This window comes from Pyrgilauda ruficollis, unplaced genomic scaffold, assembly GCF_017590135.1.
Source record: "Pyrgilauda ruficollis isolate IOZ18807 unplaced genomic scaffold, ASM1759013v1 scaffold28, whole genome shotgun sequence".
NCBI lineage: Eukaryota > Metazoa > Chordata > Aves > Passeriformes > Passeridae > Pyrgilauda > Pyrgilauda ruficollis.
In genome coordinates, this window is record NW_024524155.1 from 3,439,292 (window position 1) to 3,451,073 (window position 11,782).

The 11,782-nt window shown below is 46.5% G+C and overlaps 1 protein-coding gene across 1 annotated transcript; it reads right to left on the bottom strand.

Annotated features, from left to right (window-relative positions):
• Window positions 1–5,354: 5,354 nt before the first annotated feature.
• Window positions 5,355–10,351, bottom strand: ZDHHC22 (zinc finger DHHC-type palmitoyltransferase 22). Its single transcript, XM_041471926.1, has 2 exons — window positions 9,793–10,351; window positions 5,355–5,620 (listed from the first exon to the last, which is right to left on the bottom strand). The coding sequence occupies exons 1-2, from the start codon at window positions 10,349–10,351 to the stop codon at window positions 5,355–5,357; spliced, it is 825 nt and encodes a 274-aa protein (XP_041327860.1).
• Window positions 10,352–11,782: the final 1,431 nt, after the last annotated feature.

Below are 11,782 nucleotides of genomic sequence, written 5' to 3' on the forward strand. Positions count from 1 at the left end.
CCCAACTGTAGCAGGCTGTCACTAAAGGACTATATCTCATGGAAGAGTGATCCATGTTGCAGCACTTCATGGAGAACTGTTGCCCATGGGATGGACTTACATTGGAGAAGTTTGTGGGGGATTGTCTCCCATGAGAGGGACCCCACATTGCAGCAGGGGAGGGACTCCTGCCCCTGGTTGGCAACAGAAATAATGAGTGATGAACTGACCATAACCCCCCTTCCCCATCTCCCTGCACTGCTCTGGGGCAGAGGAGGTAGATCTCAGGAAGGAGGGGAAAGAGGGGTGGGGAGAAGGTGTTTTTAAGATTTGTTTTACTTCTTATCATTCTGCTCTGATTTTGTTAGTAATAAATTCAATAAATATCCCCAATTTGAATCTCTTTTACCCAAGACGGTATTTGGTGATTGATCTCTCCCAGTCCTTATCTCAGCCCATGAACCCTTCCTTAGTTATATTTTCTCTCCCCTGTCCAGATGCAGAGGGAAGTAATAGAGGGGCTTTGGTGGGTGCCTAGTGTCTAGCCAGAATCAACCCACTACACACTTGAGAAATTACAATTTTTATTTGGAAACATCTGGGGAGACTAGAAAAATCTGGCTCCAAGAACCTTAAGAGACATGGGACTGGGATGCTGGAGTTCTGGCATCACTTGCCAGTTAGATTCAGTAGGACAACCAATGCTAAAAGCTCTTTGGTGTAATGAAGACAAGGCTGCTGCCAGGGCAGTTCCACAAGAGGACTGAAGCACTCTTTGGTCCATGTTTGCTGACTTTTGATGTAATCTCCAATTTATTCCTCTTTATTCCACTGGCTTTCCAGAAAAGAGCTGGAAAATAAAAAAAACCCACGTCTGGACATGTCATTGTTAAAGACCATCTTGCTGTTTGTTGTCTGACATGTTTCCATAGGTTTAAGTATCAAGCGGACACAGAGACTCCACATAGGTTTAAATTTTCTTCTCCCTTCATTTGTATTGCACAAGTAGGTCATTGCTTTACTCCAACTATGATAGCTCTGTCTAGTCTTTAAATAACTCAAAGAGAACTATATGGGCTCTGCTGTTGTTGCTTATGGTTTCTATCCATGCATCTCCTCCTTGTAACACAATTTGCTGTTCAAGAAAGAAAAACCCTTTTGGTTTTGCTGGGGCTTTGAGGTTTTTTCAGCAGAAAGTGATTACCAATGAGTTTTCTTAACTTTCTTTGTGTCCATTCAGCCAACAATCAATGAAGTTAACTTGAAATTGTCATACCTCATACTGCCTGATGGCTCTCATCATCCCTACGCACATCAAATCACTTCTGCTCTCACTGGGGCCACTTTCTCTGATTGCTTTCGACCTCAGCTTTTCTTTCAGTCCAGGACTGCTTGTCCTCCTCCAGCTATATCCTTACAGTTAATGAGTCTTCTCATTCATTCAGTCTGTCTCCTTGAAAATATTTTTAGACTGTGACCATCTCCCTTGAGCTGGCTATTTCTTAAGATAAATGCTATTTCACGTCATCGTTTCTCCTATGTTCCCTGTGCCTTATTACTTTTATGTTTTAACTCTATATCCTCTGAGGATATCTAATGAAGACCTTCAGGCCTTCAGGGCTGCCCAGTAGGGCAGTATGCAGAGGAACACCATCCACTACTTACTTTTTATGAGATTCTTACTGTACATAAGAACACATTTCTGGTTTACTTCAGAGTTGCATCCCCTCATTTCCTCTATACTGCCATTGCAAAGGCTTCTGAGACCTTAGAGGTGACACCATTTTTTCAGATAGTCACACTTAAAATAGACAAACCACTAAGCAAATATCTGTGGTCTCTGTGCAAGGCATTTAGCAAGAGGGAGCTTTTACTTCAGCCACTAGCATTATCAGAGAAGAAATCTGGTGGTCATCTGATTTTCCAAAGCCAGAGAAGCCTAAGTGCTTTATTTTTAAAACCTTTGCAAATATTTAGACATTGTCACAAGAAATCATGTTCCAAAATATATTTGCTATTGCAGCTGCTATGTAATGAAATGCAAATAGTAAGTAATGACTCTTTAAGTGCAGAAGATGAAAAGCTTTTATTATTTATCCTTAGAAAACTTTAGAGCCAGTGAACAGATTTAGAATTTGCGACATTGCCATTGAGCTCAGCCTTCATTTAATAAATCATAGCTAAGAGCAAAGGTTCTATTCACAGTTGTTGAGCCCTGTTACATTTTCTTGCCAAGGATTTCTGTAGGTATAGAAAGGTATGACAAGGAAGGGATGTCTGGGCAGCTGACTAATTAAAAAAAAACACTCTTAATTGTTCCTGCGGAGCCACTACCCCAAACAGGGCAGTATGCACACTTTGGAATAAGCAGAGAAATAAGCCAATATACAGGGCTGGTCTAATGTTACATTTTTATAGCTCTTTCCATACCAGAAGATATTAACTGTAAAGGCTGTGGCCATCTGAAAGTCCCACCACGACTGCTGAAATCCAGCGGTTTGCTGCAAATGAACCATTTAGCTGCATAAAATGGTGATGCAGCAATTTCCAGCCAGTAACACAGGAGTCTGACAGGAAGAATAGCTGTGCATGACTGTGCTGCAGTGACTCAAACTGGGATCTGTCTGTACTTCTGCAAGGACTGAAATTTTGTGGTAAGGGCAGACAGCTGTAACCCTGACACAGGCCAGGTATGATCCAGCCCTGGTGTGAAGAGGCAGCAGGCTTCATGGGCAACTGATGTTGTAGTGGATGAATTCTGTCCTTGCAGAGTGGCCCACTGAAACTCTGAGCTGTTTTGCCCTTCTCAGTGTGCAGCCCTAAGGAGCTCTAAAGCCTGAGGCACTGTGGCAGCAGGTGCCAAGTGCCATAAGCTGCCCAAGACTGCAGTGTCCCTCAAAAGCCAAAAGCAGAGGGCGAAGATGTCAAACCATAATTTCTGCTGGTGGGAGGTGGCTTCTAGCTGAAATGTTGAAAGCCTATTGTCTTTAAGTCTACAAAAGTGGAGAAGTTGGATCAGCGAGTCTGTGGAACAAGAATAATCCTTCCAAGACAAAGCGTATGGCATGAGGCTCTGGCTCTGGTTCCAGTGTCTAGGTGACTGTCTGCTCACCTTGACACCATTTGCCAGGAAGGAAAAATTTATGTCAAGATGCTGTTTGTGGGTGATGATAATAGCTTAATTTTCCCATAGCTTTGAGTTGACAAGGCATGAGTTTGGTAGTGTAATTTATAAATAGAAATTAGAATGGGTCTGCAAATTGGTTATTAGATCATTTCTAGATTGGTCATTACATTAAAGTAGGGAGGATGAAAGGACTTGTCAAAAATCACATGACGAATTACTGGCAAAGCCAATAAACAAATCCTAATTTCTTCCTTTGACACATCCATGTGTATGCTGTGACAAATGTATAGAGACAGCTAATGACAGCTAACTGTCAAAAAGCACAATACAGCTCAGGTAAAAAATCAGAATACCTTTTATTGTTCAGTGTTAGAGAAAATACATCATATTAGCCATGGAAACAATTGTGTGTTCATGCGAACACACACAGTCTGGAAGGATGCATATCCTCCATGTTTTAGTTATCCAGCTAAGGGTTTTTCCAGTACATTTTCAAGGTTACTCTGCTCATCACAACAGACTTTGTTTGTTATTGGTTCAAACGTGTATTCGAGTGTAAAGTGGTCAAAGATGGTTACAAAGCCTGTAGGAGTGAGTGACTCCATTCTGGCTTGTGAGAAACTCAAGGATAAAAGCAAGGGGCATTCCACTATCGGGAATGCACCAAGAGCCTTTCTGAGGAAGAAATAACATTTTTCATGGCTTGTCAGCGTACTCCCAGCCTATTAAAGAGAAGCAATGGATTCCTACCCAGCCCACATAAGCTGATGCAGTTTGCCAAAACAGAGGCTTTTCTCTTGCAGCTGCCGGGGAATCCAGTGCTACGATCCTGGAAGAGATGTTACGGTATCCTTTGTTAAGACATCTGTAAGCACAGGATCTCAGCACTGATCTAATGGGCTGCTGCTGCAGCTAAAAAACAACGAACACATGAAGTTGATTAATCCCTGTAGTAATTCTATTAACATCCTTAATGGAGATATAACACGGATGATTTTACCCCTCTGCAGCAATGCGAGAGGGAATTGCCCTGGAGAGCTGTAACTAAAGTGTGGCAGGGATGTCTGAGAAAAGCATTTTTCTATTTGTTTAAGTGCAAAATGAAGTGCCCTGATGGGCTGGAAAACCTCCCTGTCTTCTGGAATTTTGAACTCTTCACAGCCTTAATGGTGCAGGTGTTCCCTGTGAGAGAGTGATGCATCAGGGCACAGATACAGCAGCAACGCTCTTGGCACCCTCCCAACTGCTCGCTGTGTGGCCACAGTTCCTTCTCTCTCTCTCACAGGTATCCATAGCCTGTCTCATCACACAGCTTCTCAAACACATCATTTTCATTCACCTTTGTGGTTTCCTCTCCTTGTCCCTCCATCTGACCATGATTTGTCTGCTTGCTGCTCCCTGTCAGAAGGGCAGCTTTGCCTGGACTGTCACTGGACAAAAGATTGCTAAAAATAAGTAGCAGAGCTACAGGCTTGAACTGTCATTGGAACAGATCACGAACAGAAATGAGAAATTCTCAATCTCTTTTAGTTTTCTTCCTGAATTTCTAACCTGTGGAGAGAAGGTTTATCTGATGCATTAACCATGTTCATAACCTGTTCCTAGGACAGCTTGATTGCATTGCAGTTCTGTCATTAAGGTCTTGTCAGTATTGTGAATCAAGAATCATATCTTGAGATGGAAGGGACCCACAAGGATCATTGAAATCCAACCCTTTGCCCTGAATAGGACAATCCCAAGAATGACACCATGTACCTGAGGTCATTGTCCAAACAATCCTGGAATTATGCTCTCATGTGAAGTTACCTCATGTATATAAGTGCCAAAGAGCCACTCCACAAAACCCTCCCAAAGACTAGACACAGTCTTTTTGCAGTCTTCCACAACAGCCCAGGCTCCTGATGCAGTTTTTAAAGACTATATAGGGTGACTAAAAGGGCTGGGGACTGAGGGATTCAGACAGGAAGCCACAGGAGGGTCTGACTAAGTTTTCTGCTAGTTCAAAGACTGTTGCCACCTATGCAGGTGCAGTGATGGAGTGCTACTAAGCTGGAGTATCTCATCTACATGGTTTGTGATTTCCATGTAAATATGCTCAATTTATTCTGTTTGATAGCCCATCCTTTCCTCCCACAGCAGCTGCAATCCCAAAAGATGGAGTAGCCCAGCTCTGTAGTGATCCAGGAGACAGTGGGAGAGGACAGGGAAGGTGTTGTGCGCGTGGGATGCACGCACATGCTTGGGGATTTTATTTCTCTTTCTGCCTATGGTAGCTACTCTCCACATTCTGCACAGGGATGAAAAGTCCAAGCAGCCATTTCTTGCCAAAGATTTCTTGCAGGTTCTCCCTCCAGGGCCGGGCTCTTACCACCATTCCTTTCCGCACCTGGTACCGAGTCTGCCCGCGCAGGATCAGCAGCATCTGGTGGCAGCAGAAGCCGGCGCAGGCCAGTCCGATCCCAAGCCAGAGGTAGAGCATGAGGATGACAAACATCTCAGAGCTAAGGAGAGCTCCTGAAAACCAGGAGGGAGGGAGGACAATAAAAGAAAGAGCTTAGACACAGCCCACATGCAATGTAACACAGCCCCAGGAACCAACAAACCAGCTGCTTTCTCTGGCCACAAGTGCGGAGGTACAGACAAGACAGGCTGGTTGCTCTGACTGAATTAAATTATTTCCTTCATAGTGTCTGATGAATGGACCTGCTGCAGAAATACTAAAATGATAGTGGTCTCTTGTACACTACTCCTTTTGCTGTTTAAGTGAGGATCTAGATTACAGGGACAAATTCAACCAGAAGTAAAGCATATCTGCTTCAGCACTATTCCAAACAATGATTAATTTATTTAAGGATTTACCTGCTCATCAGAGGGAATCTAAGATTTCCAGGATTTTGAAAAGACAAGTGGACCCTACAGCATATAAATCCTTCTAAGAAGCCTTACTCTTTGTATTAACACAAGGCAGAAATATTTCGGATTTCTCTTTTTCTCCATCTCTACTATATGAGTATGTGTGCATATATTTATGTAAATGTTAAAAAAGAAAAATAAATCAATAATGACTTTCCTACCTTTGTAGCAAGGCAGTTTTCAAATGAATGCAAGAAAGAAACAGAAACCTTTCTAAAATACAATCTAAATTCCTTTTATTAGCTGCTGCTAGAATACTCAAAATACTTTGAAGATCTGAAGCTCCTAATTCAACTGGGGGTATTTTAGTATATATTGGTGATAAATATATTTGAATAAAAATATCCTGTAGGCCCTTTCCTCTACAATGATTTTAGAACTCCTTCTTGAAAATATTAGTATAACAGTAGGTGTCACTGAGTGACCTTTCAGTGTGTAAGCAGAGCTAAACCCATTAATATAACATTTTCTGTGTGCCCATATGATGTTTATGCACATGTTTTTTGCATATTGGTGTATTATTAAACACCCATATTTACATGCAGGCATATTTACACAAAGGAAATGAAATGTGTGTCAATACTGGTATAAATAGCTGATATCTTTTCACTGGTTCCTATAAGGTTTAGAAATAACAATGCTCTCACATGCTCTGTTCCTCTGGAAGACCATGGGCCCTACAAGACCAGCTGTGTTAAAGCAGGTATTGCACGGACAATAGAGGTGAGCTGCCTAAAAGAGGTACATGGATGCTTCAGGTTTTAAGTCCAACAGAAGGGTCACTGGATGTGCATCTCTTGCTTCCCTTATGCAGAAGGCTGGATAAGGTGGTATCACCTGGTTTTGCAATCTGTGAATCCCGTCCTTTCCACCTGGCAGTGCTATAAGTGAGAGATTGGGGCAGGCTCCTCTGAGGATAATTTGTAAGGACACTTACTACAGCCTCAAGATTTAAAGACTGTCTTCACTTGAAAAAGGTACAGGAATCATTCTGTTTTCTTCCTAAATGTAATGTCATCTTTCCCTTCTTATTAGATCCCATTCAGCTCAGTGGACTCCGTATGCAACACAGCAAGAGAAGAACAAGCCTCTTAGGATAATGACAAATCCTCATACCAATTCTGTCAGAATAACTTAATCTATCAGGTAAGAAGCCCAGAGCCAAATACTGGATTCTCTGTTCATCTTTTACTGGACTTGAGTGTGGCAGACATTTGTTTTTTTCCTACAACTGATACTGAGATGGGATATGGGGAGAGACCTTTTCTTTAGACCCTTTGCAAGGCACCTGTAGGCTTTATTTATCTGACTTACTGAAATTCATCATTCAGGAAGTAATTATCCTTGCTTCCCCTTGAAAATATTAAGCATCTCTGAGCTATCCTTTGCAGATACATGATTTTTTTAACCTTTTCTTCAGGCTACCTACATTGTGTAGGTAAGCATTTTCTATAATTTACTTTGTGTAGTTCAATATGATGTGTTTACAATAGTGCTCTCCATTTGTCCCTCATCCCCACAGTCTCTTTTAGTCTTGGATTTTTTTTCTCTAAGTGACCCGGTGTGATCTCAAAGTTAGATTGCCATATATTATCCATGCCAGAAAAGCTGTATTGTAGGCTGTAGTTATCGACTTTGGGTCAGATTCTGAAATCCATGCCTGAGTACAGTCTGGGCAGAATGAGCCAGCTGAAAACTTTCCCAGCACGAAAGCAGGGAACACTTAGTTGACATAAAACCAGTAGATTAACCCTTCATCCTCCTTTACTACTTCTGCAGTACAGCAGGCATGATGGAGAAGAAGAAAAATAAAGTTTTTTCCCTGCTATCGCAGTCCCCTGTTTTTTAAGTCCAACTTAAGTAACAGTTACACTAGCTGAAAAATACTGTGTGAGCAACCCTTTCAGGTAACCATTCAAGACTGTGTTTTTTCTTTCCTGAAACGGAGGTTGAATGAGCTGGTAGAAACCCAGTAGGTCCTTCCTCCCAAGTGATCAAGACACCACATGCCTGTATCTTGCTGTGTGAGGCAGCAGTTCTCTTCTCAGCAGAACTAGAGGTTTGGTGGGAGCTGCTGGAAGCTGCTGCCTCTCAAGGGTGTTCTGGCTCTTAGCTCTGCACCCAGGCCCATTGTGTCCCACTCAAACACTGTCCACATGTTGTATTGGCATCACAGTTGCTGCCACCAGAGCTGGGGCTCTTCAGTGTCTCTGCAAATATATGCCAGGACCCACCACTGTGCAGATGAGCCCTCAGAGTCAGAGAGAACTAATTCCTTGATAATCTCCTCCCATATCCCTGCTCCCCCTCCCAGACTGCTGTGCTGAGCAGAGCTTAGGCACAGGGGAAAATCATTCCCAGTGTTTTTAATGCTAGTAAAGCTCATGCAATATTATTTACAAAAATTCTTCTAGTTGGAAAAAATGATTCCATAAAAATGTCATGGCAGGATTTCATGTTTATTGTCTTTCAGTGGTTACCATGAAAAATCTGCAAATTTGCCAAGCAGAGAGATATTTGTTTGTTTTCAGATGGCAGCCCAGCCTGGACTCTGAAAAGCAAGCTAGGGCCTCCCTGGCTCCTGTATTCCCAGCAGTGGAGTCTTCACACTCAGATCTTAATCAACAATTCTGGTGACAATGCACAAGCCAAAACATACTCCCTTCTTACTGAGCTCAGCTGAACCTGCAAAGCTAAAATATATGGGGTACCTATTTTAGTCTAGTAAAAGCTGATGTAAGTGTATGAGGCAGGAGCTCATAGAAGGGAGATGGCAATTTTCTGCAGTCGCTCTCAGGGCAGAGTAGCAGTCTAGGCTGTCTGCATAATCCCTTCTCTGAGGCCAGGATCTGTCTACTCTTGGGTTTGGACAGAGAAAGGGTTGAGGCTGGAGAGGTTAAGGGTGTGTTGAAAGGTGAAGAGGCAAGGCTTCTTGCTCTGCAAGAGCAGAGGATGAGTTATGGGAATAAAATCAGGAGAGAGAGGGAGAAGGGTTGCGAAGATTTACAGAAAGGCGGGGATAGAGGGGAAAGGGGAAGAAGTAATAAGAAGGGTAAGGAATGGAAGCAAGGAGAAGGACGTATTTGTTTTTGGTGTGGAGCTTTTGCAAAGAGCAGCACAGAGAATTTCCCATGGTTCTCTGTGGACTTGTGTCCCAGACTGGGGTCACAAGACAGGTACCTAATCATGTCACATTAACTCTTCTCTCAGTTTCTGTTGCCTGAACCCCAATTCTCCTGTGTTGGAAGGATGAAAAGATCTCAGTAAGTTTGCACTGCCAGGAGGCAGGAGGTGGGTGACAGTGAAGGGAGTGAGTGGACCTGGATAAAATATACCTGCTGGGATATGGGGAATCTGCAGATTTGTAGGGTGCAAAGGCCTACAGGACCACCCCCACCTCTACCTGTAGGACAGGCAAAAGATCCCTCATACCTGCAGTGAAATCCATCTCCTCTGTCTAACTACAACACGTCCTGCACAACAGATAGCTCTATTCTATCACCACCAAGTCGGTTATGGGGCATTTTCCAGAGCCTAATGCATTGGGAATGTAGCTATGGATGTAACCTGGAGTGGGTCCCAGCTTCTATTTCAGGTGAAGCGAAGTCTTTTGGAAAGGCTGGCTGTAGCCTCCAAAGAAGGCCAATTGCCCCTCTAGCCCATTTCCATACCACACCTCTACAGAGATGACTATCCAAGGATGATCAGGTCCCCCCATCCCAGGAGCCCTGGAGGAGGAACACGCCCCTCATCTCTGAGCAAGGAGTCCTTACCTGAGAAGAACTGGCTGATGGAGTGAGGCAGAAGAGTGAGGAAGGCCAGTGGGTCCGCAAAGGACATGGAAAGTGTAGCAGAAATGTAAGCCATGCCTGCCACTAGGGAGTCAAGGCAAGCCAGGGAGGTGTAGAGGCAGAACATGATGAAGTTTCGCATGTTCCTGCTCCCGATGCAGTTCCCTGTGAAGAAACAGTGGTGGTCATGCCTCTGGGTGATTCTGGCACACAGTCTACAGAAGTGAGTGCCGGGCAAGGCTGAGCCAGGGGACCTGCTTCCATCCAGCCAGTCTGCCACTTCAGCTCCTTTGCCCAAGTTTAAGTCCTTGCCCAAGTCCTCGGGGGAGTTCTGGATCACAAGGACGTAGTTTCCCAGGGCATTAGCTGAGAGGAAGAGGAAGAGGGCACCATGCAGCAGAACAGGCGAGAAAAGTGAGGTGGTGGAAGGGTCTCTGAACATGCTGGGGATGAAGACAAAGATCTGGAGGACGAAGGTCACTAGGGAGATGCACAAGAAGTAGGCTGGAGCGACAACATTGAGCAACCTGAGAACTAGCATTGCGGATTACGTTCCTGCGGGGGAAAGCAAGGAGAGAAGGAACATCACCGCTCCGGCTGCACACTTCATCCTTCCATTTCCTGCCGGGTCCCGGCCCCGCTGCCTTCGGGAAATGCCCTCCGGGAGCCGCTCTCCCTCGCCGCCGCCCCACGGCCCCTGCCGGGCCGAGGCACAGGGACAGCCCGCGGGCAGCGACCGCTCCCCGGTTCCCGGAGGAGACACCCCGGCCCCGGCGCCAGCCTCCGGGGAACTTGCAGCAGCGGTGCCCCGGAGGGGCTGCAGCGGCTGGAAGGGGAGAGGCGGCTCCCGCGGTGTGCTGGCGATGCGAGCACTGCTCTGTTCGCCTAGCAGTCTCTCTGCCAGGCAGGGTCAGTTTTGGTATTGCATGAGAGGAAAAAAGGTGGTGCTGGAGGAGGGGGGAGTGAATTGGAAAGGAGGGGTGGGAGGAGGAGAAGGGGAGGGGGGAGAGGTTGCTCTAATCCACTGCAATACGGATCAAATCCAGTGCTCTAATTTATCCCTTAAAGCCACGGATCTACAGATTACCTCTATGATAGCTGCCCTGTTCTGCACGAAATTAGAAAATATACAAAACAGCTGGTCAAGTGCTGTCCGGATGCAACCTGCGGCGCTCGGCTACCGAGCCGGAGCAGAGCCGCAGCTGCAGCAGCAGCAGCTGTGGCCGGGCACGGCGCATCCCCGCCGGAGAGGCGGTCACCCCCGGCCCCGAGGCTCAGCCTGCATCGTCGGGGCACAGGATGGCCCGAGGGGCCACACGCGGCGGGCAGCGAGCTGGGTGGCCGTGTGGGTGCCCCGGCACGCCGAGCACACCCGCGCCGGCAGCCTGAAGGAGTCGCCGGCGCCGGTGTGTGTGGAGCCCCGGCGGCCCCGGAGCCGCCCCGGCCCCGCGGCGCTGCGGGCTGCGCGCTGCCACCTTGCAGTCCCCTTGTCCCCGGGCGCGGCGGGAGCCGCCCGGTACCGGCGTGTCTGGCGCCGGCGGAGCCGCTACTACAGCCGGCCGTGCAGAGACCCCCACGGTAGCCGAGCCGGAGCGCAGCCCGGAGTCTGCCCTGCTCTTCCTCTCCCTTCCTGCTCTTTTCCTGTCCCTCTTTTCTCTGCCCCTGCCCTGTGTCTATCTCTCTCCGTCCAACGGCTCGTGTCTCTCCCTGTTCCTGTCCTTGTCCCTGTGCTTTTCAACCCCAGACTTCTCCTCCTCGCTCCCTCTCCATATGTCCCTCCCGCGTCCTGTTCTTGTCCGGTCGTCTCCCTTCCCGACCCCCTGCACACCCGGCCCGTCTCCGCCGTAGCTGTCCCTTCAGCACCAGCCGCACCTGCAGCAGCTCTGTCCACCTCCCACCGACCCGGTCCAGGAGAAGAGAAAGGTGTTCTTGGGCCTCTGAGGTCCTGACAGCTCCCACGTGGAGAGGAGAA

Coding starts and splice junctions, on each gene's coding strand:
- ZDHHC22 (XM_041471926.1), bottom strand. CDS start 10,351: ATGCTAGTTCTCAGGTTGCTCAATGTTGTCGCTCCAGCCTACTTCTTG. Junction 5,621..9,792: donor CATCAGCCAGTTCTTCTCAG/GTAAGGACTCCT, acceptor CCTGGTTTTCAG/GAGCTCTCCTTAGCTCTGAG.